Here is a 23,765-nt window from a genome sequence, read left to right on the forward strand (position 1 = left end):
GGATAAAGTTGACATTATACCAATTATACTATCAACTACAGGAGTCATACCACACAATATCCACCAGTACATTAATGCAATACAGCTACATCCAAACTTATATATACAACTTCAGAAATCCGTAATTATTGATACATGTTCAATTACCCGAAAGTTCCTAAATGCAATGTAACATATACCGTACAGTTAAAAGGAAGTGACGCTTGATCAAGGTCTGCGTCACTTTCCATTTTTAACCAGACTTAACGTCTGAGAAAGTAAAGAAATAATAATAATAATGCCAGATTTGTGTACAGGCATAAAGAATAATTTTATTGTGCTCCTTATTTTGCACTAATTTATAACTTTTTCTTTTTTTTATCTTTGGCATCACTTTGATGCCAATAATTTTCCGATATTTTGGACAATCATTTTGGCAGTTGCAGTTCAAAGTATAGCCTCCAACGAATCATCAGACGTACTTGACCTTGTTTTCATTTTGTTAATATTCGTAACTGAACACATTTGTTACAAATGAACATTGTTCCAAACACGGCAACACATTTCAGGGCAAGGGCACGAATCCTCGGAAATTCTTGTCGATCGATGGTCCGTGGTCCCTGACCTGTTAGGTAAGGTATCACTCAGCTTAATTGGGTGCAAAAAATCTCATTTTTAGTCCCTGTCTGATTTTAGGATGAACTCCATATGTTTTTCTGCCTATATTGGAGTTTCCCATTCATTTTGCATCTTGTGTCAATATATTTGTTGTGGTGTCAGATCCAAATATACTTTGTAGTCCCATTTGAATGTCTTCCTGTAAGCAACATAGAATGTCTTGACACGCTAACTATTGAACACTGTTTTTGTCCTACAGGAACAGTAATGCCGCCACAACCTCGACCGATGTGTCGGCCTGTGAGGTTGGCACCACTGGCCAGTCTGCCCCCAGCTCATCCCACCCTATCGCAGGCCATCGCGCGAATGACATTCCAGCGACGGACACGACACCGACGGTCGTAGACGTCGGTACTCTGACCTCCGCATCCGATTTCACCGCCGACAGTAACGGTGCCGGCCGTGGTGGCGCCCATGGGGCAGGCGAGGAGCGTCTCCTCGGTGACGCTGACACCGCCCGTACTGCCGACGATAGGCCGCCGTACTCCTACAAGGTGCTCATTGCAATGGCAATAGCACAGTCACCGCACAGGTTGGTAGCTCTGCTGCAGTGCGTTAAGTTCCGTGATTGAAGTACACGTCATCACGTGGTAGACATCGTTATATATGTAGATGTTGTTGTGGTCGTGAGTCATTAAGTTTGATTTGATGTATTACTGCATTTGTTTCACTCTCAGCTAACCTCATCATTCGTATCGTCATAATTGCTGTACCTAACGTTATCGGCTACAGTCAAGCGTTTTTCAGTCTCCTGACCACACGATGCAGTTGCTATGACCTCATCTCCTGAACCAAATTCTTCATCTCGGAGGAGCACGTTCACCCGACATCTTCAGTTATTTGTTTGGAATGTCCCATTCTCATTCTTCCCTTCCAGTTTTATCATCTACGGGTCCTTGCAGTACCGAGCAGCTTTTTCCGTGATATTGTGTAATATGTGTCCTGTCGTCCTTCCCTTCTTTTTGTCTGTTTTGTTCACACATTTCTTTCCTCACGAGTTCTGCGGAGAAACTCTTCATTTCTTATCCTGTCGCTCTACGTAATTTTCAGCATCCTTCTGTACCTCCGCATCTCAGATGCACTCATTCTCTTCTTCTGTTCCAGTTTCCCCCCAGTCAGTGATTCACGTCCATTTGTGCTCTGCTCCAAAGTTTATTCTCAGAAATTTTTGTCTCGACTTAGTGTCTGTTCGACACTATCGACTTACGTCTGGCCGGGAATGACCTCTTTGCCTACGCTAGTCTGCTTTTCGTGTCCTTTTGCCTGTATCTCTTGTGTCTTACTTTGTTTCCAATGTAGCAAAATTGCTTCACTTCATCTACTTTGTGGTCCCCAACTTTGATGTTAAATTTATTGTTGTTTTTATATCTGCTACTGCCCGCATCTCGTGGTCGTGCGGTAGCATTCTCGCTTCCCACGCCCGGGTTCCCGGGTTCGATTCCCGGCGGGGTCAGGGATTTTCTCTGCCTCGTGATGGCTGGGTGTTGTGTGCTGTCCTTAGGTTTAAGTAGTTCTAAGTTCTAGGGGACTTATGACCACAGCAGTTGAGTCCCATAGTGCTCAGAGCCATTATATCTGCTACTCCCCATTACTTTCTGTCTGTCTTACGTTCTCAAATGTAGATATGCACATGATACTTTTCAGCCATTAGCTTGGCAAACGAAGTTTTCACCAATAAGCTGTCTCATAACATGTGATTAACCATTCCACTACTTTCTGGTTTTTGTTTGGCTCTCTCTCTTCTCAGTGCACCTCCCTCCCCCCTTCTTCTCTCCTCAGAATTGCAATTTGACTTTTGGGAAAGAGTAAACACCAAAAATACCATGTCATCCTTTTGAATATGAGGCACTATTAGGGCGTAATGGTAAGTTGCAGAGAGTATGAGGCATGTTCAGCAAGCGAACACAGCATCTGATACTCAAAGGGCTTTCCTTCATGACAAAGTTGGCAGCACTGTTCCATTTGGCTGAAAACTCTTTTTGGTGGAATTGACTATTTTAAATTTTTAAGACTTAAGGTGGACAGAAGGCTTCTTTGGAAGTATCACATTCCAGATCTTGTGCAGAAACTGAATACTGCTTTCTTCATTATAGGAATGATCTCCACCTTTTCCAGCATTTAAACACAAGTGCGAGTTTACTTTGCTTCATTCGCTTTTATTATGTGGTCTTACATTTTGAGGCAGCTCTTTTCATTCACCAATCAAACAATTTTACCGCGGCAAGGAGTGGTCGCACAGATCACTGGTGTCAGTAGGCAAAATCTGTGTAGACCATTATTACGATGTTTCAGAATTGTAACTCTGCCATTTCTGCAGATATATATACTCCATCATGGGCTTTGTTGTTGAGAATATCAACTCATTCAGAAGAAACTGTACATTCATAGATAAACGGACTGAAAGCTGATTGCACTTGGATAACAAATCCTTGACATAGTACAGAAAGCTATTCGCTAGTCAGCAGGTTTTGTTTTCTATAGGCTTTCAGCAGAACTTGAAAATATTGGATGATAAACTCCAAGTTTTTAAATACAGGTTGCAATGCTTTCTTGTGACTCAATCCTCACATTCTGTACAGAAGTTCCTCTCAGAAGCTGAGAACCTTTCTCTGTTATCTGTTGTTAATTGCTGTACTCTCTCACAAATTTGATATGTGTTATATTAATTTTTAGTATTCTTCTTCATAAATTTACTAACCAACACACTGTAAAATATACAGGGTGTTCATAATTAAAGTTCCAGTTTCAAAATGCTGTAGAAAGAAAAGCACTGCTCAGAATTACATCACATTTGAACAGCATGTTGCTGATGCAGGGGGAAAATAATAATTATAAAATGATGATGACGATGATGATGAAAATGAAAATTTTAACACGAATGGAATTGGCTACAAATGACAGATGCATAGCAATGCAGCAACTACAGTTTGAGTTGCGTATTACACCATCTGTGATAATATAATGTAAATGGATAGATAAGAAATCTACTCACCAAGTGATGACAGGAGACACACGCACAAAAGGGTTCAACTTGTACAAGCCTTCGGAGCCAGTGGCTCACTCTTCTGGCAGAAGAGTTGAAGGGGAAGGAAGAGGGTGAAAGGAAAAGGCCTGGAGAGATTTAGGGAAAGGGGGATGGTTCAGAAAAGTCACCCAGAACCCCGGGTCAAGGGAGACTTACCAGATGGGATGAGAAGGAAGTCCAGTAAGTCAGGTGATCTGGATGTTCAACCCATAGGGAAATGACAGCTGATAATTCTAGTATTTTATAAATGCCTCTGCAGCAGCCTATTCACTAGCTGTGCAATGTGCAGAGGTGTGCAGTCTTGCATAAACGTGATCATTTTCTCCAGAACCTTACCAGACAGCAGAACAATGCCTTTTTTGCTACCATTGAGTCTCCTGAACTTCTGTAGGGCTAGTGACGCACAATCCCCATTCTTGTGAAAGATCCTTACCAGCAGTGCATTGTCCGTCATGGAGCGTCACGTGGGGCATCTCGGTGCCAAACTGAGGAACTGCCATTATGCTGTGCATATTGTGACACAGTGCCATCTATTATTCAAATTTTCATTTTTATTTATTTATTTTTTTATTTTTCTCCTGCCTGCATCAATACTACAATGTTCAAATTTGACTTCATTCTGAGTAGTGGTTCTCTTTCTACAACATTTTGAAACTGGAACTCTAATTATGGACATGCTATATACTAAAGCCTTCCACAACGAAGAAACTGTGACTCATTCCTTTGACTCGCATGCGCTCTCTCTCTCTCTCTCTCTCTCTCTCTCTCTCTCTCTCTGTGTGTGTGTGTGTGTGTGTGTGTGTGTGTGTGTCTTTTGTTTTGTTCTTTTTTCGCATCAATAATATATGCATGTTTTGAAGTGGCCCAACCCAAATTCATCTCTTGTCCTGACCTCTTTGTCTCAGAGTAGCACCTCCATTCACTGTCCCAAATTATTTTTTGGATGCATTTCAATGTGTGTCTTCTCCTACAGTTTTTATTCTCTTCAGCTGCCTGTTGTACCCAGTGCCTTATTATCATGACGTTTCTTGTTGATAGTCTTTTTTCACAGTTTCTGAAGATACCCACTGCTCCATGACAGTCTCCAAATTTTTCAACATCTGCATCTCAAATGCTTTGATTCTCTTCTCTTCTGAGTTTATCACACTCCATGACTCACTACAATACAATGCTGTGTTCCAAACATACATTGTCAGAATTTTCTAGTTAAGAGCACTTTGAGTGCTAACAGACTTTTCTTTGCCAGCAATCTGCTATTTACCTGCCCTAATCTACTTTTAGAGCCCTCTACTTCAATTGGTAAAAATGGAACCGTTGTAGGGTCACTTTGCTGTCCATCTGTTTGTCCGTTTCTTAAAAAACCCTTTTTGTCAGGAATGAGAAGATGGATGAAGTTGAAATTTGTGTCACATACTAAGACGTATGGTCCCTTGGCAGCATAAAAAACATAAGCATCTAAGTCAGTGCAACCAAAACATTTAGCCATTTATGTGACACATTTTGATACTTGCAAACTCACTTATCAAAACCTATAGGGTACGTAACTGGCCTAGGACGTTTCACAGTATAATCAAAGGCGAAAAATCCAAGAACGGTAAAGTAGTGATTATCAAACAATGGAAAATCCAGGCTGGAATGTAACCATATAATGAGCTGCTGAGTCGCAGAAAGGCACAACAAAAACTGTCACACAATTAGCTTTTGGTCAACGAGGCCTCTGTCAAAATTAGAGATTGTACACACACGCGTGCAAACGCAACTCACACACACGTTCACAGTCTCCGGCAGCTGGAGCCAGATTGCGAGCAACAGGACATTGTGGGAGAAGCAACTGGGTGGGGGCGAGGGAGAGGCTGGAGTGGGGAGGGGGAGAGATAGCAGGGTAGGAGTGGGGGACAGTAAAGTGTTGCTGGGAGCGTACAGGAATGAGATGGTGACTGGGGCAGCTAGGTGCAGTCAGGAGGAAAGAAGGTGTGCAGGGGAGAGAGAGGGGGGGGGGGGCAGAGTTTGTGGAAAAGGAGATAAGTAAAAGGACTGGGTGTGTTAGTAGAATGAAGGCTGTGTAGTGCTGGAATGGGAACAGGGAAGGGGCTGGACGGGTGAGGACAACGACTAACGAAGGTCGAGGCCAGGAGGGTTACGGCAATGTAGGATATATTTCAGGTAGAGGTCCCACCAGTGTAATTCAGAAAAGCTGGTGTTGGTGGGAAGGATCCAGGTGGCATAGGCTGTGAAGCAGTCTATAAAATGAAGAATGTCATGTTGGCCAGCATGCTCAGCAATGGGATGGTCCAGTTGTTTGTTGGCCACAGTTTGTGGGTGGCCATTAAGAGGGACAGGACATCAAACAGTAGACTTTGAGTAGGAGAAGCACCACAGGACGTTTTAATTTCCGCTGTCTGTACTTTTACAAATAAATTCATAGAACTTGGTCAGCATGACCAGGAAGGATTCAGGATACGTGCATATAACAGTGGCAGTTCAAAAACATAAAATAATTTTTTTACATGTGAAATTTCATCATTTTTTTACTTACTATTGGCCGCATTTGTTGCCGTAGGTACATATTTCTTCATAAGTAAGAGAGAGTCTGCGATGAATTTTGCATAGCTTATTAAACACAAACTTCTTAAAGCAAAACTCTAGAATTTTCCAGATCTATTAAAAACTGTGGTAAAAATTGAGATAATTAACTACAAAATTTTGAGTTTTTTTCTAAATATGAAGTTTAAAATGTAACAGCTCATTCATTTTTTTCTAAAATTAAAAAAATTCTGGATTTTCTTATGCCTGTAAGTATGGTTTGTATGCTGTGCAAAATTCATCTAAGAATCTCTGTTACTTATGAGGACAAATGTACCTATTGTAACAAATGCAGCCAATAGTAAGAAAAAAAATGATGAAGTTTCCCGTGTAAAAAAAAAGGTTATGTTTTTGAACTTCCACTGCCATGAGTGTGAATCCTGAATCCTTCCTGTCCATGCTGACAAAGTTTTATGAATTTATTTGTGAAAGCATAGACAGTGGAAATTAAAATATCCTATGGTGCCTTCCCTGCTCCAAGTCGGCCCGTTTGACGTCCTACCCCCGTTACTGTGGACAGGCAGCTTGTTGGTTCTCATGTTGAATGCTGCACAGTTGTTGCAGCTTAGCTTGTAGATCACATGACTGGTTTCACAGGTAGCCCTGCCTTTGATGTGGTAGGTAATGTTAGTGACCGGACTGGAGTAGGTGGTGGTAGGAGGGTGTATGGGACAGGTCTTGCATCTAGGTCTATTACAGGGGTATGAGCCGTGAGGTAAGGGATTGGGAGCAGGGGTTGTGTGGGGGCGGTTGAGGATATTTTGTGGGTTCGGTGGGCGGCGGAATACCACTGCGAGATTAGGAGGAAGGATAGTGGGCAGTATATATCTCATTTCAGGGCACGGCGAGAGGTAGTGGGAACTCTTCCGGGAATGTATCCTATGTTCCGATAACCCTCCCAGTCTCAACCTTCGTTAGTCATTGTCCTTACCCATCTAGCCCCTTCCCTGTTCCCATTCTAGCACTACGCAACCCTCATTCCACCAACACACCCAGTATTTTTACTTCTCTCCCTTTGCACTCTCTCTCAGCTCCCTCCCTCTGTCTGCCCTCCCTTCAACCTCCCGATGCACCTAGCTGCCCACTCTCCACCTTGCCCCTGCTGCACGCTCCCAGCACCACTTTACTGTCCCCCACCCCTACCCTGCTATCCCTTCTCCTCCTTCCCACCCCAGCCTCCTCCTCATCTCCATCCAGTTGCCTCGCCCATAAGCCCTGCCACTTGCAGTCTGGCTCCAGCTGCCAGAGACTGTGGTCTGGCCGTGTGTGTACGTGTTGCATTTGTGTGAGTGTGTTCGTGTGTGTACGGTGTCTAATTTTGACAAAGGCCTTATTTACCGAAACCAATTGTGTGGCACTCTTTTGTCGTGCCTTCCTGTGACTTGGCATCTCCGCTATATGGTAAGTGGCAACTATACTTTTCATTATAAAGTCCTAATTATGTCACTTGAGAAACAAATTTTTTAGTCATTTGTTGTCAGACTAATTGACCGTCTGTCCGTACATCTGTCGAGACATCTTTTTCTCGGGAACGGGTAGATGTATCAAGTTGAAGTTTATATCAGATTCTAAAGTCTATGGTTGGTTGATGATGTAATAAATGTTAGCTTAGCTTCCAAGTCAGTGCAATTAAAAGATATGGCCATTTCGTCACATATTTTGATAGTCTCAGATTAACTCATCAACCTGGAGGCTACTTCCTGTTGACGTAGAATGATGAAATTTGGCAAGAAGCAAGGTTTCACAGCGCAAATAAAGGGGGAAAAATCAGAAAATTGTTAATTTGTAATTATATCACACAAAAAATATTTTTTGTCCTTTGTTATTGGGTGTCAAACTTGAAACTAAAACATTCTTGAGTCTTAGAAACCCTGGGACCGGTATATAGCCAGTATCACTGTCAATGCCAGGAAAAAATGTCAATATTGTTGATTCCCAGAGGGATGAATACTGTACATACCAAATTTAAGTCTGTGCAGAACCCCCAGAGCACGAGTTCTCCTGGCACCCGGCCAGTTCTTTATGTCCCCCTTGTGTTGTCCACAATGTAATATTTTGCTCCCAAGGTAGCAGAGTGTATAATGCCATGATCCCCAATATTGTAAATAAATAAAAATATAAGAATATACAATTTTGGCAACAGTGTTTCTCATCAACTTTAAAGCAGGAAAATGTACACAACTGCTATTTATGCCTCTAGTTGTACAAAAGAAGTACAGGGTGCCAAAATTTACACTCGACCCGTAGTTCAGACTCTGGGATATCCTTTGTATTGTCTGAATTGTGACGTATGCTTTTGTTTGTCTGGCAGGAGATCGACAGTGTCGGAGATCTACGCCTACATCTCGAACCGCTACCCCTACTTCAGACGCAAGAAGATGATCTGCCAGAACTCGATACGCTGCGTCCTTTCGTCCTACAAGTGCTTCGTCAAAGTGCCGCCGGAAAGCGGAGACAGTAATGGCGCGTACCGCAACTACTGGATGCTCGGTGAGTACCATGACCGATTTCAAAGTGGCTGACTGTGCCGCCAGTTCCTTCTCTTATTCCACATGTATTGCTGGTAAAACAATAGAATGTTAACTGAGCTTTCAACGTGAAGTGGTTGAAATTACCAAGTGCTTTTGACCCAAGATTTCCTGGCTATTGTTCAGTGGAATTACTGCTGGTGAGCTACTATTATGACATTACATACTGAGGCTGCCGTTCATGACGTCACTTCTGCCCATTTTAGTGCTATACAGTTACCAGCAAATTTTGCTCGAATTAACATCTTTGACCGTGCTCTGACCTCTTTGTATACACTGACATGTAATGCGTGTATTGATGGGTTTCGTCTCGTACTTTCAATAAGGGAATGCTTTACCTATGCTAAGAGATACACTGATGGGAAAAATATTGCAACACCGAAAAATAATTGTTGTAGAGTAATGAAATTTTGGGAATACATTTGTCTAGGTAACATATGTAAGTGATTGCCATTGCAAGATCACAGTTCTGCTACAGTCATTAGCGCTCGGTCTGTGACTTAGGAAAAGGTAAAAAAATGAAACTGGAAACTAGCAGCAATGGAAGCGAAACTCAAAAAAGTGGGGAAACCAAAGACAGAAGGAAAGCTTAAAAAACCAGTATAGAAGGGGGGGTTGTTTGTCCCCAAAAAGAGCTTCAAATGACTGACGTCATCTCACTGGCACTAATAAACTCAAGAACGTGATCGGCTGAGCGCGTGTCATCTGCTAAAATGGATGATATATCAGGTGACAGCTGTAGACGGGCGCGTAACGGAGTGAAATAGGGGCACTCGAGTAAAAGGTGTCTCACCGTCCACAGTTGAGAGCAGTGGGGACAGAGTGGGGGAGGATCCCCACTTAAGACAGTGCCCTATCCGGAGTCTAGTTAAAATTACCTCCTCCCGACAACGAGTTCGGGAAGAAGAGGTCCGAGCACAGGGAAGAGCTTTCACGTCCCGCAATTTATTACTGGGAAGTGTCGACCAATATGCGTGCCATAAAAGAGCAACACGACGACATAAAACACTCCGTAGATCGGCGAAGGGAATCGTGCGAATAGCTGGCCGAGGAAGAGAGACTGCAGCCTTGGCCGCTATATCGGCCGCCTCACAGGTCAATGTAAATGTGAGATAAGCAATTGCAAATGTGAAATGCTGGTAAATTAATAACCAGTGTAAAAACTGCCGAAACGACGAATGGATGCGTGCGAACGTGCAGTTCTGTGTTGTACAAGTGCCAGATGTCTGTTTGTGGGATGGAGTTCTCTGCCTGTTGCAGCTCATATATCAATATAGCAACGGTAGAGTCGTCGTCCGATGGTGTCAGATACGTGCTCGATTGGAGGCCGGTCTTGTGATCGAGCAGGCCGAGGCAGCACGTCGACACCCTGTGTACGACAGTGGTCGTTGGCGAGCGTTATCGTGTCGGAAAACACCCCCTTAAATGCTGTCTGCGAATGACAGCTCGGCAGGTCAAATCACGACACTGATTTACAAATTTGCAGTCAGGATGCGTGGGATAACCACGAGAGTGCTCGTGCCATTATACGAAATCGCACCCCAGACCGTAACTCCGGGGGGGGGGTGCAGCATGTTTAGCGTGCAGACAGGTTGGTTGCAGGTAAACAACACAGAGCAATCACTGGCACTGAGACAGAACTGACTACCATCAGAAAACACAACCAGACTTCCACCTCGCCCTCCGACGAGCTCTCGTTCGACATCGCCGAAGTCACAGATGGCAGTGATTTGTGATCGGTGGAATACGTGCTACAGGGCAAGTGGTTTGGAGCTGTCCTCGAAGTAACAGATTTGTGACAGTTTGTCTTGTTACTGTAGTGCCAACGGCTGCTCAGATTGCCGCTACAGATTGTAATGTAATTAACTGTCGGAGATGTTTATCTCGTGCGAAAACTACGATGCCCACAGGAAAGAGTTAAGGTAATTTCAATATGTTGCCAGAAAATCTGTTTAATTTATTTGATTATGAATATTTTCTTTTATGATAAATAATGGATTCATTTGAGATGTTAAATGTTGTGTATTTATATGTATTTATTTATATGTATCTTCGGAGTTTATTAAGGTCAGTAGACCAAAGAATCTGGAATGCAGGAATGTCTGCAACTTCCGGGCACACGTTGGCTTGCCCACCACTTCTTTGTCGGTATTGGAGGGAGATGAACATGTTTCTGTGACAAGTGCAGTATAATGGATTTAGAGTATCAATGTTCATAGTGAAAATGGTGTAGTTACTAACAGAAAGTACGAATAAATATTATTTTTAGCTGAAAGTATTTCGGATCTGGTAGTGTTTATTTCAAACGAGAAGAAAACCCAGGCCGTGCTTGTTGGAATGATTAATTTTGCAGACAAAACCCCTAGACAAATGAGATCTGCAGTGTGTAATCTTTCAGCAGCTACTAATAAATAAGTCTTGCTGAAATTGTGCTGGAACTACTCGTATTATTCTCAATTACAAACACGTGGTGAGAGTGTGGTCCTACCACAATATACCACGCAAGATTCCACGATTTTTCAGTTACCTAAGAAACGAGATAGGTAACAACCAATACAAGATGCAGAACGGTGTGGCGGAGTGAAACAGCGAACACGGTAGTCTTTCCCCTGAGTAGTGGCCGTGCAGATCCCGGTCTTGTCGTGATCACTGCTGCCGGCAGTCGCGTCAGGTGAGATTGTGTTTTTAGAGGAACCCTGTCGAGTGACTTGGTGCGAGCACAAAATGCAGTAAATGATCGAACAGTGCTAGGCCACCAGATTGTCTTTCGGACCTGGCAAATAGGGGCAGGAACATCGAGCACGACTTCCAAGTGTTAGAGGATGCGAGTGTGTCACAAGGAGTGAGTGTGGAGGACGAGCCTCGTGCTGGACAGCCACTGATGTAAGAATTGACAATAATGTGCAGTGTGTGCACGAAGTGCCAAATTCAGACCATCGGTTGAGTACGCACCCGGTCACGGATGCAGTTGGCATCGATAAGACGACAGAGGATGTGGCGACGCGAAAGATCTACACTGAATCAATCCCGATGGTCTCGATAGACGACCAAAAGTAGGGGAAAGTGTGTGCTTGTGAAGACCTTCAGCAATACACTAGTGTGTCACTGTTCTGTTGGGGATTTTTGATGATAGAGCCATTCCATGCCGAGCGGCCTAAGTTCGAAAAAAGTTCCCACACGACCGTTATGGATTTTCTTGAAACTTTGTGTGAACAATTGTACACATTCCCAACCGACATTTATAAAGTTTTACTTTCACTGGTGTAATACTGGCACAGATAGTCATTCGTTTGACCTCGTAGGACAGCTATCAACAGGGCTCCTTTGAGTTTGCAGCAAGTTGGAGACATATCATCTCCAGCAGCATTTTCTCGAAGTAAACAAAACTAGTGCACTTTGTACAACTTTTTGCACTCTCTTAAGCGAAATAATAGAAAAATATTTGATGAACGGTTTTCGTATGGATAATTTGAAGCAAAATTGACTGGAAAAATAAGTACTCCAAAAAGATATCAATTTGAGCTTTTTATATCTTTGAAAGTAACTGCTGGATAAACCTGAAACTCGGCTTGTAATAACTTGCCAATACAAGGTCTTGGAATATAAAATTTAATTCTCTTAGTGCTTCCCAGCAGTTTACAAGTTTAGGGCAATGTTAACAATTTTCCTGGAAAATGCCAAAATGGCTGCTTTGGGCCCACTTATACCAAAAAAAGTCTTCTGCAAACTCTCTTAAACCATTTCCATTTGAAAAACCATGTTCTGAACCACCTAAAACACTGTATTTGATTTTAAAATGTGAGGATGCAAGGCACTAAAAAGAACAGCGATGTAGAAGTACATTGAAAATTTGATCCATATTCCACTCATTCTCAAATTAAATCTTTTGATATGGACACACACACACACACACACACACACACACACACACACACACACACGAGCTCTACATAATTCTTTTTATAAAAATTGCAATGGAATAAGTACTCCAATAAAAAGAACTATTTTCTCTGTTTTTGTGGGTCTAATAATTAGAGGCAAACACATCTGAAAAGTGTAATTTTTTGGGTTCTATCTTACCAAAATTTCTTCCCCATCGATCCCATGAGTGACATCATCTGGCCAGCAGTATAGTTCTCCTCCTCACATTCTACAGCAAGTTAATGACACCTGTAAAAGACTCAAGTAGCTTGAATTAAACATAAGCATAGGGTTCTGAAAGAGAGACCTCTTCTACTTTCACCCTCTGACACTTACAGAAGTGTGCAAAGAAACCCTTATCAGCTTTGGGCACCTCTAGTAAAGAAACTGTCCCATGGCTGCTGTTACACTGCTATCAGGTGAGTTCCCTATGGCAATCGGGAACCAGAAATAGTAAAGCCACCATGGACCATACCTCACATTTACACTATTCTCATGTGTACACTAACGATCCTCGTTAACCGCAAACTATATTAACACAGAGTAAACTATACCTTAAACCTGAATTAAACTAGCACATCAATAGCATTAGGTCTTTAAATATGTCTGCTTGTGTCTGTATGTGTGGATGGATATGTGTGTGTGTGCGCGAGTGTATACCTGTCCTTTTTTCCCCCCAAGGTAAGTCTTTCCGCTCCGGGATTGGAATGACTCCTTACCCTCTCCCTTAAAACCCACATCCTTTCGTCTTTCCCTCTCCTTCCCTCTTTCCTGATGAGGCAACCGTTGGTTGCGAAAGCTAGTATTTTGTGTGTATGTTTGTGTTTGTTTGTGTGTCTATCGACCTGCCAGCACTTTCGTTCGGTAAGTCACCTCATCTTTGTTTTTATGTATATTTTTTCCCACGTGGAATGTTTCCCTCTATTATATTGACATCAATAGCATTACATGATAAAAAGATATATTAATAATTCTTTGTACCATGGATCCATTCCAAAATAAGCCAGGAAGACTGTTATGATCTTCATCAAAATGTACACAATGCGACAGTGGTGTAAAACCTGCAAGCTGTTTATAAGATGTGTGCTGCAGCTGATTATGCAACAATTTTATTACCATCATCTCCACTGCCTCAGTAATGCACAGTAAGATTGTGAAGTTTATAACCAGTTTGATTGTTTGAAGTTTTTTGTGTTATTTGGACTTTATCACACATCCTGATCATAAAGACTTTTGGGATTGCCATCCCAAGAGAGTACTAAACAATTGTAGAACATAATAAAAAGATGTCAGATTTAAATTGAGTACCTTTAGAACATGGGCTCATTTTCAGTGCACCTCCATTTTGTCATTCTTTTTTATGGTGTTGTATGCACACATTCCAAAACCAAATATAGGCTTTTAGATGGTGTAGAACACAATGTTTCTAATGAAAATTTTGTAAGAGATGCATGTGCTTTTTTAAAAGTGATGTAGGAAGCTAAACCTCATTTTTTTTTTCTCTCTCCTTTTTCTTTTTTCGCCCAGGTGTCTGTTTTCTTGACTTATTTGACTTCTAATTATCCATATGTGAATTGACCGAGAAATCTTTATTTTATTTTTATTTTTTCAATTTCGCTTAATAGTGCATAAGTTGTACAAGATGACCTAGTTTTGTTTCGTGTAAGAAAGTATTAATGTAATTATTATGTTTCAAAGTTGCCGAATACTCACTGGTACACTTGATAGCTGTGCTATAGCTTCAAACAAATGACTACCCGTATATCTCCAGAAGTATTGAAGTAAAGACAATGAAACGTCAGCAATGTTCATTGGGAACATGTGCGATTTGTTCTCACAAAATTTTACCAAAATGTGTGATGGCATGTGGGAACCTGTAGACCATTTGGCATGGAATGACCTGATAAGTAAAAAAGATTTACCTGCCATCTGTAATGGATCTGGGAGATGTTATTTTTTTACCGTATTTGTCGATACTGAATTGAAAATGTTTTCTTATATTTTTGTCAGAATTTATTATAATTTGTCTTATTATATGTTAATTTACTTCTGTTTTTGAGAGTAAAAGCATATTGATTACTATTAGAAAATGTATCGAAGAATAGCAAAGAAACTGATTGTGTAAAATATCTTTGACGTTGGAGTAGTCTTTGACTATAGTCAGTCCGAGTCGGAAGCTAACTCTCGGTGTGTGTTGACGGAAGAACAATGTGAAGGTCGCAGTCATAAATAATTTTGGATTATGTTAACTATTATTTTTGTATTATCTGAAAAGAAGAAACTACATTGGAAGAAACTGTATTTGAAACACCAAAATGACAGAAACACGCTGAACCAAGTCATTTTCTGCAGCCGACATAGATGCATAGTGGAATCATACTTAGACAACTGAAGCCAAGACTTATATTTGCTTGCAAACGTCTAATGGAAAAGGTACTGTCACGAAATATGGCAAATTTAAGTTTATAAAAAAATAGTGACCATATTTTCAACTTGTGTAATAGCCGGGAAACCATATTTCACATCACGCTGTCTATCTTCTTACTAACCGTATAGTAGATTTATGAAGTGACAGACAATACCTGTATTTCTGTATACGTACTTTGATAAGATTCTTAATGTGCTTTACATACAGTGTGTTTAAGATAAAGTTTATGTCCTTGTAACTTACAAAGTAAAAGGTAACAGAAATATTTGTTTAATTAGTTCCACATAAGAAACATTACACTTTTTGTGGTGTTATGAAGATAAGTTGTTGAGTTATTCTCCAGAAAGTTGGAGCAAGGTACAGTTTTTAAATTTTCTATGACGTAGCTCATGTATTTCAGGCAACTGTGTACAAATCAGTTAAAATCCCATTTCTATCACATTTAGTTTGCGAACTAGAAACCTTCAAAGTGTTAGTGGGTGGATGAAATGTGTTGTACATAGTACTTTGCTGTAAGCAGACAAATGTTCTGGTGGCAGAATGTCAATATAGGTGAGGTGTTCAGATGTGTGCCCATGTTGGTGACTGCACCATGCAGTGTGCCATCTAAACAGCCTGCGAGTGAAGTGTAACGTCACACGGCGTAATAGAGCGACAAGCTTCCTCAGTGCCCCGTTTGAGGTCATCTGAGATTGTGGGTTAGGTGACATAAACATGATTCTTTAGAGTTCCCCACAGAATGAGATGTCCTGGTGTTAAATCGGACCTTGTGCAACATTCCTGAGGAGACCCCCCCCCCCTCCCCTCGGTCCCTACCATGTTCCAGGGAGTCTGTTGTTTAGTGCTTGCACAACAGGCTGGGTTACCATCGTGCTGCATCCAAATACGACCTCTAATGTTTAGACGGGCATTGTCAAGAAGAGCACCTAAACTGTCGACGATATGTCTCACTTGTCAGTGTACCTGCGAAGAAGTGTGGACTGATAATTTCATCCCAAGGATTCCACACCACACATTAATGGATTAATGCAACATCTCCATTGACGGTCAACCGGGCGTACCCACCTAGGATTTTGTGTGTCCTAGTAATGTTATTGTGACAGTTCACTGCACCGCAATTTAGTGAACGTGAATTCACTGGAGAACATAACACTTTGTGAGGTGTCGAGAACGGAAGTATGCAGACCATTTGCGGAAAGTAGCTCTCCAATTGAAATTGTTTCTATGAAGCTCCTGTGTCAGTGATTGGTGGTAAGGGTGAAACAAGTGACCCAGTACTGTGCACCACACAGATGTAATGCTGATGCTAGTGACTGCACCACCGTCTCACAAGCCGACGTGTGGATTGTGGTGCATTGCAGCCAAAACAAACACCTCCAGCTTCTCACTTCTTGCTGATCTTTGTCTTTTACTCTTGCACCTTCTCAAACTACTCGTTCCCTGAAGTTGTCGTGTAGCACGTAAGAATGTAATGGCCGGTGGAGCTCTCCGGCCGGGATATCTTGGGGTATATGCCCTAGCTGCTTCATTGGCATTTTGTCGCTATTCCCTGAGCATCGGCAACGTGGATGTGTAAACAGTTCCTTCAACCCCACTTGTTCGTGTGGTCCAATTTGCCATGTATATGGTGGGGTAAAGTGACTGTCGCGAGTCTAAGCGAACGAGACAATTAACAGCACATTGAGGAGGCTTGCCGGTCTGTGACAACAGCGATGTTACAGCCGATGCACAGGTTGTTTAGAAGGTGCACCGTGTTGTGCATTCAGGAACGTGGATACACATTTGAACATCTCACTTGCATCAACATTCCATTTCCAGAACACCCATCTGTACACAGCTAATTATTATGTACAGTATGTTAGATCTACACCAAACACTTTGAAGGCATCTAGCTCTCAAACGAATCCGGGATGGAATGTAACAATATTATGAGAAAGAAAGTTGCTACTCACCATATAGTGGAGTTGATGATTCGTAGATAGGCACAACACAAAGAGTTTCACACTTAAAGGTTTCAGCCAGTGGCCTTTCTCAACAATAAACACACACGCTCATGCGCACTGTAAGGGGTCCGTAGGCCCTTACTATAAATTTGCACCCGGCACAGGTCGATAGCGCGAACAATCGATTGTGTCGTGTTTGCGTGAGCGAGTGTGGAGTTGAGCCAGTGCCGTGTTGCGGGTAGAGGTGTGTGGAGGTCTTTGTTGAAATGCAAGGCTTTAACGGAGAAGGGAGTCGCCATCGCCGTGGTTAGACCGCTTTGTACTAGAATAATACCGGGAAGGTGAAGAAGTATTATTACGAAAGTGATCAGCGACTTTACTAATGCCGATTTTAGTTTCGCGTCTACCGCGCCGGCCTAACCTTGGATTTCAGTGTTGGATGCAGTGATGGATTAGCGTGTGACGATAATGGAAAATGAAGAAAGCCTGTGCTGAGATTAGCCGTAATTAGATATGTATGACGAAGGCAGTGGCTGTCTTCTTTTTTTTTGTGTTTTTGAGAAGAATATAGGTTCGTAATTAGTGAAACTGTGTTGGTGTTTCCTTGTTACCAGACATTTCATTGTTACAGTATTGAGAAGGACGAACTGGAAAGTAACAACTTCCGTAGCAGTCAATTCCGATTACCAGCCCCATTAGGTACACAGTCATATTAAGAATAAATATTGGGCTGCTATTCAATCAGATCAGGTCAGGATAAAAATCGGAGGTGTTACAGCGCGCACACACACACACACACACACACACACACACACACACACACACACACACACACACACACACGCGCGCGCAAACGCAACTCACACGCATGACTGCAGTCTCAGGCAATGAAACCACACTGCAAGAAGCTGCACCAGTGCATGATGGGAGTGGCGACTGGGTGGGGGAAAGGAGGAGGCTGGGGTGGGGAGGGGGAGGGATAGTACGGTGGAGATGGTGGACAGTGAAATGCTGCAGGTTGGGCAGAGGGCAGATATATAAAAAAAAGACGGGGTATGATGGTGGAATGACGGCTGTGCAGTGCTGGAATGAGAACAGGGAGGGGGCTGGATGGGTGAGGACAGTGACTAACGAAGGTTAAAGCCAGGAGGGTTGCGGGAACATAGGATGTATTGCAGGGAAAGTTCCCACCTGCGCAATTCAGAAAAGCTGGTGTCGGTGGGAAGGATCCGTATGGCACAGGCTGCGAAGCAGTCATTAGAATGAAGGGTATCATGTTTGGCAGCTTGTTGAGCAACAGGGTGGTCCACTATTTTCTCGGCCACCGTTTGTCGGTGGCCATTCGTGTGGATAGACAGCTTGTCGGTTGTGATGCCTACATAGAATGCAGCACAGTGGTTGCAGATTAGCTTGTAGACCACACGACTGGTTTCACAGGTACCCCTGCCTTTGATGTGATAGGTGATGTTAGTGACTGGACAGGAGTAGGTGGTGGTAGGACGATGTGTGGGACAGGTCTTGCATTTAGGTCTAGGCATGTGTGTGAGTTGTGTGTGTGTGTGTGTGTGTGTGTGTGTGTGTGTGTGTGTGTGTATTGTTGACAAAGGCCTTGGCCAAAATTTCTAAGTGTGAGACGGTTTTTGTTGTGCCTATCTGTGACTCAGCTTCTCTGCTATATGGTGAGTAGCAACTTTCCTTCTTACAATATTATTAAATGTGATGAAAAAGTGCTTTTGTACACAGTTGGTGTAAGTATATCAGCCACATTATAGAAAAGACTAACATTCTATATAAAAAAAAAACTTGTATCTTGTTGCTGTAACTCTCTGGAAAGTATCTCAGTAAACTAGGTTAATAACCCTGCAGAAATTGTAGCGTTACTTACGTGGACCTATCTCAATAAATATTCCTGTCACTTATTATTCTGCAGAGGCATACACTTTGTCTGAAACACCCTGTATGTCACTGCAGACTTCACAAGCTACCTGCTACATAACAGCTGCTGGAATAATAGTCACTAACGTAAATGTTTTCAGTTGCTAATAATGAGAGTGTAAATGCTAGCCTTTTTTAATTTATGTTTGTCATTGGTAATAAGTGTTCTGCTTTTAAATTTTTTCCTCTGTTGTAATGTGGAGCCCACAAAAATCGTCAGCCAAGATACATGGATGTTGTTTGTTGTTGTTGTGGTCTTCAGTCCTGAGACTGGCTTGATGCAGCTCTCCATGCTACCCTATCCTGTGGAAGCTCCTTCATCTCCCAGTACCTACTGCAACCTACATCCTTCTGAATCTGCTTAGTGTATTCATCTCTTGGTCTCCCTCTACGATATTTACCCTCCACGCTGCCCTCCAATGCTAAATTTGTGATCCCTTGATGCCTCAGAACATGTCCTACCAACCGGTCCCTTCTTCTTGTCAACTTGTGCCACAAACTCCTCTTCTCCCCAATCCTATTCAGTACTTCCTCATTAGTTACATGATCTACCGATCTAATCTTCAACATTCTTCTGTAGCACCACATTTCGAAAGCTTCTATTCTCTTCTTGTCCAAACTATTTATTGTCCATGTTTCACTTCCATACATGGCTACACTCCATATAAATACTTTCAGAAACGACTTCCTGACACTTAAATCTATACTCGATGTTAACAAATTCCTCTGCTTCAGAAACGCTTTCCTTGCCATTGCCAGTCTACATTTTATATCCCCTCTACTTCTACCATCATCAGTTATTTTGCTCCCCAAATAGCAGAACTGCTTTACTACTTTAAGTGTCTCATTTCCTAATTTAATTCCCTCAGCATCACCTGAATTAATTTGACTACATTCCATTATCCTCGTTTTGCTTTTGTTGACGTTCACCTTATACCCTCCTTTCAAGACACTGTCCATTCCATTCAACTGCTCTTCCAAGTCCTTTGCTGTCTCTGACAGAATTACAATGTCATCGGCGAACCTCAAGGTTTTTATTTCTTCTCCCTGGATTTTAATACCTACTCCAATTTTTTCTTTTGTTTCCTTTACTGCTTGCTCAATATACAGATTGAATAACATCGGGGAGAGGCTACAACCCTGTCTCACTCCCTTCTCAACCACTTTTTACCTACTTGATCCTCTGCTACCTTCACTACTCCATCCCTCAGAGCTACCCATCTGGTTTCTGTACATATTGTAAATAGCCTTTCGCTCCCTGTATTTTACCCCTGCCACCTTTAGAATTTGAAAGAGAGTATTCCAGTCAACATTGTCAAAAGCTTTCTCTAAGTCTACAAATGCTAGAAACATAGGTTTGCCTTTCCTTAATCTTTCTTCTAAGATAAGTCGTAAGGTCAGTATTGCCTCACGTGTTCCAACATTTCTACAGAATCCAAACTGATCTTCCCCGAGGTCGGCTTCTATCAGTTTTTCCATTCGTCTGTAAATAATTCGCGTTAATATTTTGCACCTGTGACTTATTAAACTGACAGTTCGGTAATTTTCACATCTGTCAACACCTGCTTTCTTTGCGATTGGGATTATTATGTTCTTCTTGAAGTCTGAGGGTATTCCTCCTGTCTCGTACATCTTGCTCACCAGATGGTAGAGTTTTGTCAGGACTGGCTCTCCCAAGGCCATCAGTAGTTCTAATGGAATGTTGTCTACTCCCGGGGCCTTGTTTCGACTCAGGTCTTTCAGTGCTCTGTCAAACTCTTCACGCAGTATCTTATCTCCCATTTCGTCTTCATCTACATCCTCTCCCATTTCCATAATATTGTCCTCAAGTACATCGCCCTTGTATAGACCCTCTATATACTCCTTCCACCTTTCTGCTTTCCCCTCTTTGCTTAGAACTGGGTTTCCATCTGAGCTCTTGATATTCATACAAGTGGTTCTCCATTCTCCAAAGGTCTCTTTAATTTTCCTGTAGGCTGTATCTATCTTACCCCTAGTGAGATAAGCCTCCACATCCCTACATTTGTCCTCTAGCCATGCCTGCTTAGCCATTTTGCACTTCCTATCGATCTCATTTTTGAGTCGTTTGTATTCCTTTTTCCCTGCTTCATTTACTGCATTTTTATATTTTCTCCTTTCATCAATTAAATTCAATATTTCTTGTTACCCATTGATTTCTATTAGCCCTCGTCTTTTTACCTACTTGATCCTCTGCTGCCTTCACTACTTCATCCCTCAGAGCTACCCATTCATCTTCTACTGTATTTCTTTCCCCCATTCCTGTCAATTGTTCCCTTATGCTCTCCCTGAAACTCTATACAACTTCTGGTTTAGTCAGTTTATCCAGGTCCCATCTCCTTAAATCCCCACCTTTTTGCAATTTCTTCAGTTTTAATCTACAGTTCATAACCAATAGATTGCGGTCAGAGTCCACATCTGCCCCTGGAAATGTCCTACAATTTAAATCCTGGTTCCTAAATTTGTCTTACCATTATGTAATCTATCTGATACCTTTTAGTATCTCCAGGGTTCTTCCATGTATACAACCTTCTTTCATGATTCTTGAACCAAGTGTTAGCTATGATTAAGTTATGCTCTGTGCAAAATTCTAATAGACAGCTTCCTCTTTCATTTCTTAGCCCCAATCCATATTCACCTACTATGTTTCCTTCTCTCCCTTTTCCTACTGTCGAATTCCAATCACCCATGACTATTAAATTTTCGTCTCCCTTTACTACCTGAATAATTTCTTTTATCTGATTATACATTTCTTCAATTTCTTCGGCATCTGCAGAGCTAGTTGGCATATAAACTTGTACTAGTGTAGTAGGCATGGGCTTTGTGTCTATCTTGGCCACAATAATGCGTTCACTATGCTGTTTGTAGTAGCTTACCCGCACTCCTATTTGTTTATTCATTATTAAACCTACTCCTGCATTACCCCTATTTGATTTTGTATTTATAACCCTGTAGTCACCTGACCATAAGTCTTGTTCCTCCTGCCACCGAACTTCACTAATTCCCACTGTATCTAACTTTAACCTATCCATTTCTCTTTTTAAATTTTCTAACCTACCTGCCCGATTAAGGGATCTGACATTCCACGCTCCGATCCGTAGAACGCCAGTTTTCTTTCTCCTGATAACGACAACCTCTTGAGTAGTCCCCGCCTGGAGATCCGAATGGGGGACTATTTTACCTCCGGAATATTTTACCCAAGAGGACGCCATCATCATTTAACCGTACAGTAAAGCTGCATGCCCTCGGGAAAAATTACGGCTGTTGTTTCCCCTTGCTTTCAGCTGTTCGCAGTACCAGCACAGAAAGGCCGTTTTGGTTAGTGTTGCAAGGCCAGATCAGCCAATCATCCAGACTGTTGCCCCTGCAACTACTGAAAAGGCTGCTGCCCCTCTTCAGGAACCACACGTTTGTCTGGTCTCTCAACAGATACCCCTCCATTGTGGTTGCACCTACAGCACGGCTATCTGTATCGTTGAGGCACGCAAGCCTTCCCACCAATGGCAAGGTCCATGGTTCATGGGGGGAGGTATACATGGATAGTGTTGGAATAATGCTAAGGAAGGCTGAATCCGTGATTCTGTGTTACGCGCACTATCTTCGTGCGTTTCACCCTTATGTACAGATTCAGACACCTAAATTCTTCTTTTTTGAATCCGCCATCTAAAATAGTCGTATCTGGATATCAAAGTCTTGGCCCGTGTGTCTCTTTGTACAGTGCTATATTGTGTGTGACAATTATAAGCACCAAAACAATACTGTACTGATTTATCAGCTTTATCTTCCGTTTTGTCTAGTGTAAATGCTTCTTCACAGATGAAAGTGAATTGTTGCTGATGCTCATATCCTTGTACTCACTCCCATTCAATCCAGAGTAAACAAGGCTTAAGAAGAATCTGAAGAGAATGCAGACTAACAACCTGTAAAGAAGTGAATGCAGGCTTTCTTAGGGAATTTCATCGATGAAATCTCTGGCCATCAGCCAAATCCGGTATCGTATTGTCACAAGCATCTGCTAGACTGCAGACTCCTGTGCTGAGGCCCCAGTGGGTGCACCAGTTGCTTGCCACTAGAGGAGTTGACTGGTGGTGGTGGTGGTGGTGGTGGTGGTGGTGGTGGTGGTGGTGGTGGCCGCCCAGGTGTTGACTACTGGTCTTCTGCCCACTTCATCTGTTGCTTTCAGATCAGTGTGTTCTTGACTTATTTTTCCCAACGTCATATCCCGTGCAGAGCTCAGTTGGTTACAACTGTTGCAGTGTTATGTGGCTTTATGCTTTGTTATAGACTTACTATTTTGTTAGTTGATTTGTTTTCACCACGCAATGCCCGCGGTTTACATGCTTCTTCGTTGCTGAGTGATGTATCACTTTTTGTTCTGACGCCGCAACCCTTCCTTTCCTATATCTTTACTACTTTTTATCTATATAAATGATGAACTTTTGTTTTTGCCATTTAAGAACTTTTTAATAACTGTGGAAGTATTACAGGCATCGGGTCACACCTAATGTGTCACCTGCCTATACGTTTTACACGAACCTTTCGAGACTCAATCGATCTGTTTGCAAAGAGAAAGCAGAATGTCTCTTCCTTTGACGTTGTCCGACGACGACCTAGGAAGTTCTTCGCCCTGGCGGCCCGGGCTCTTCCGTGGCTCGCGGTAGTTTGCAGCATTCGTTTTATTCCTCGCTCACTTGCCACTACGTCGAACTTGCGTGGTGATCGTCGGG

At 42.3% G+C, this 23,765-nt stretch overlaps 1 protein-coding gene across 1 annotated transcript in view; it reads left to right on the top strand.

The window, feature by feature from the left end:
* LOC124553555 overlaps window positions 1-23,765 on the top strand; it is a 185,479-nt gene that overhangs the window by 134,834 nt on the left and 26,880 nt on the right. Inside the window, exons 12-14 of the mRNA XM_047127402.1 lie at window positions 857-1,189; window positions 8,577-8,755; window positions 23,112-23,225. Coding sequence (XP_046983358.1) covers window positions 857-1,189; window positions 8,577-8,755; window positions 23,112-23,225 — 626 coding nt within the window. The remainder of the gene's footprint in view (window positions 1-856; window positions 1,190-8,576; window positions 8,756-23,111; window positions 23,226-23,765) is intronic.

This window comes from Schistocerca americana, chromosome 11, assembly GCF_021461395.2.
Source record: "Schistocerca americana isolate TAMUIC-IGC-003095 chromosome 11, iqSchAmer2.1, whole genome shotgun sequence".
In the NCBI taxonomy this organism is placed as follows: Eukaryota; Metazoa; Arthropoda; class Insecta; order Orthoptera; family Acrididae; genus Schistocerca; species Schistocerca americana.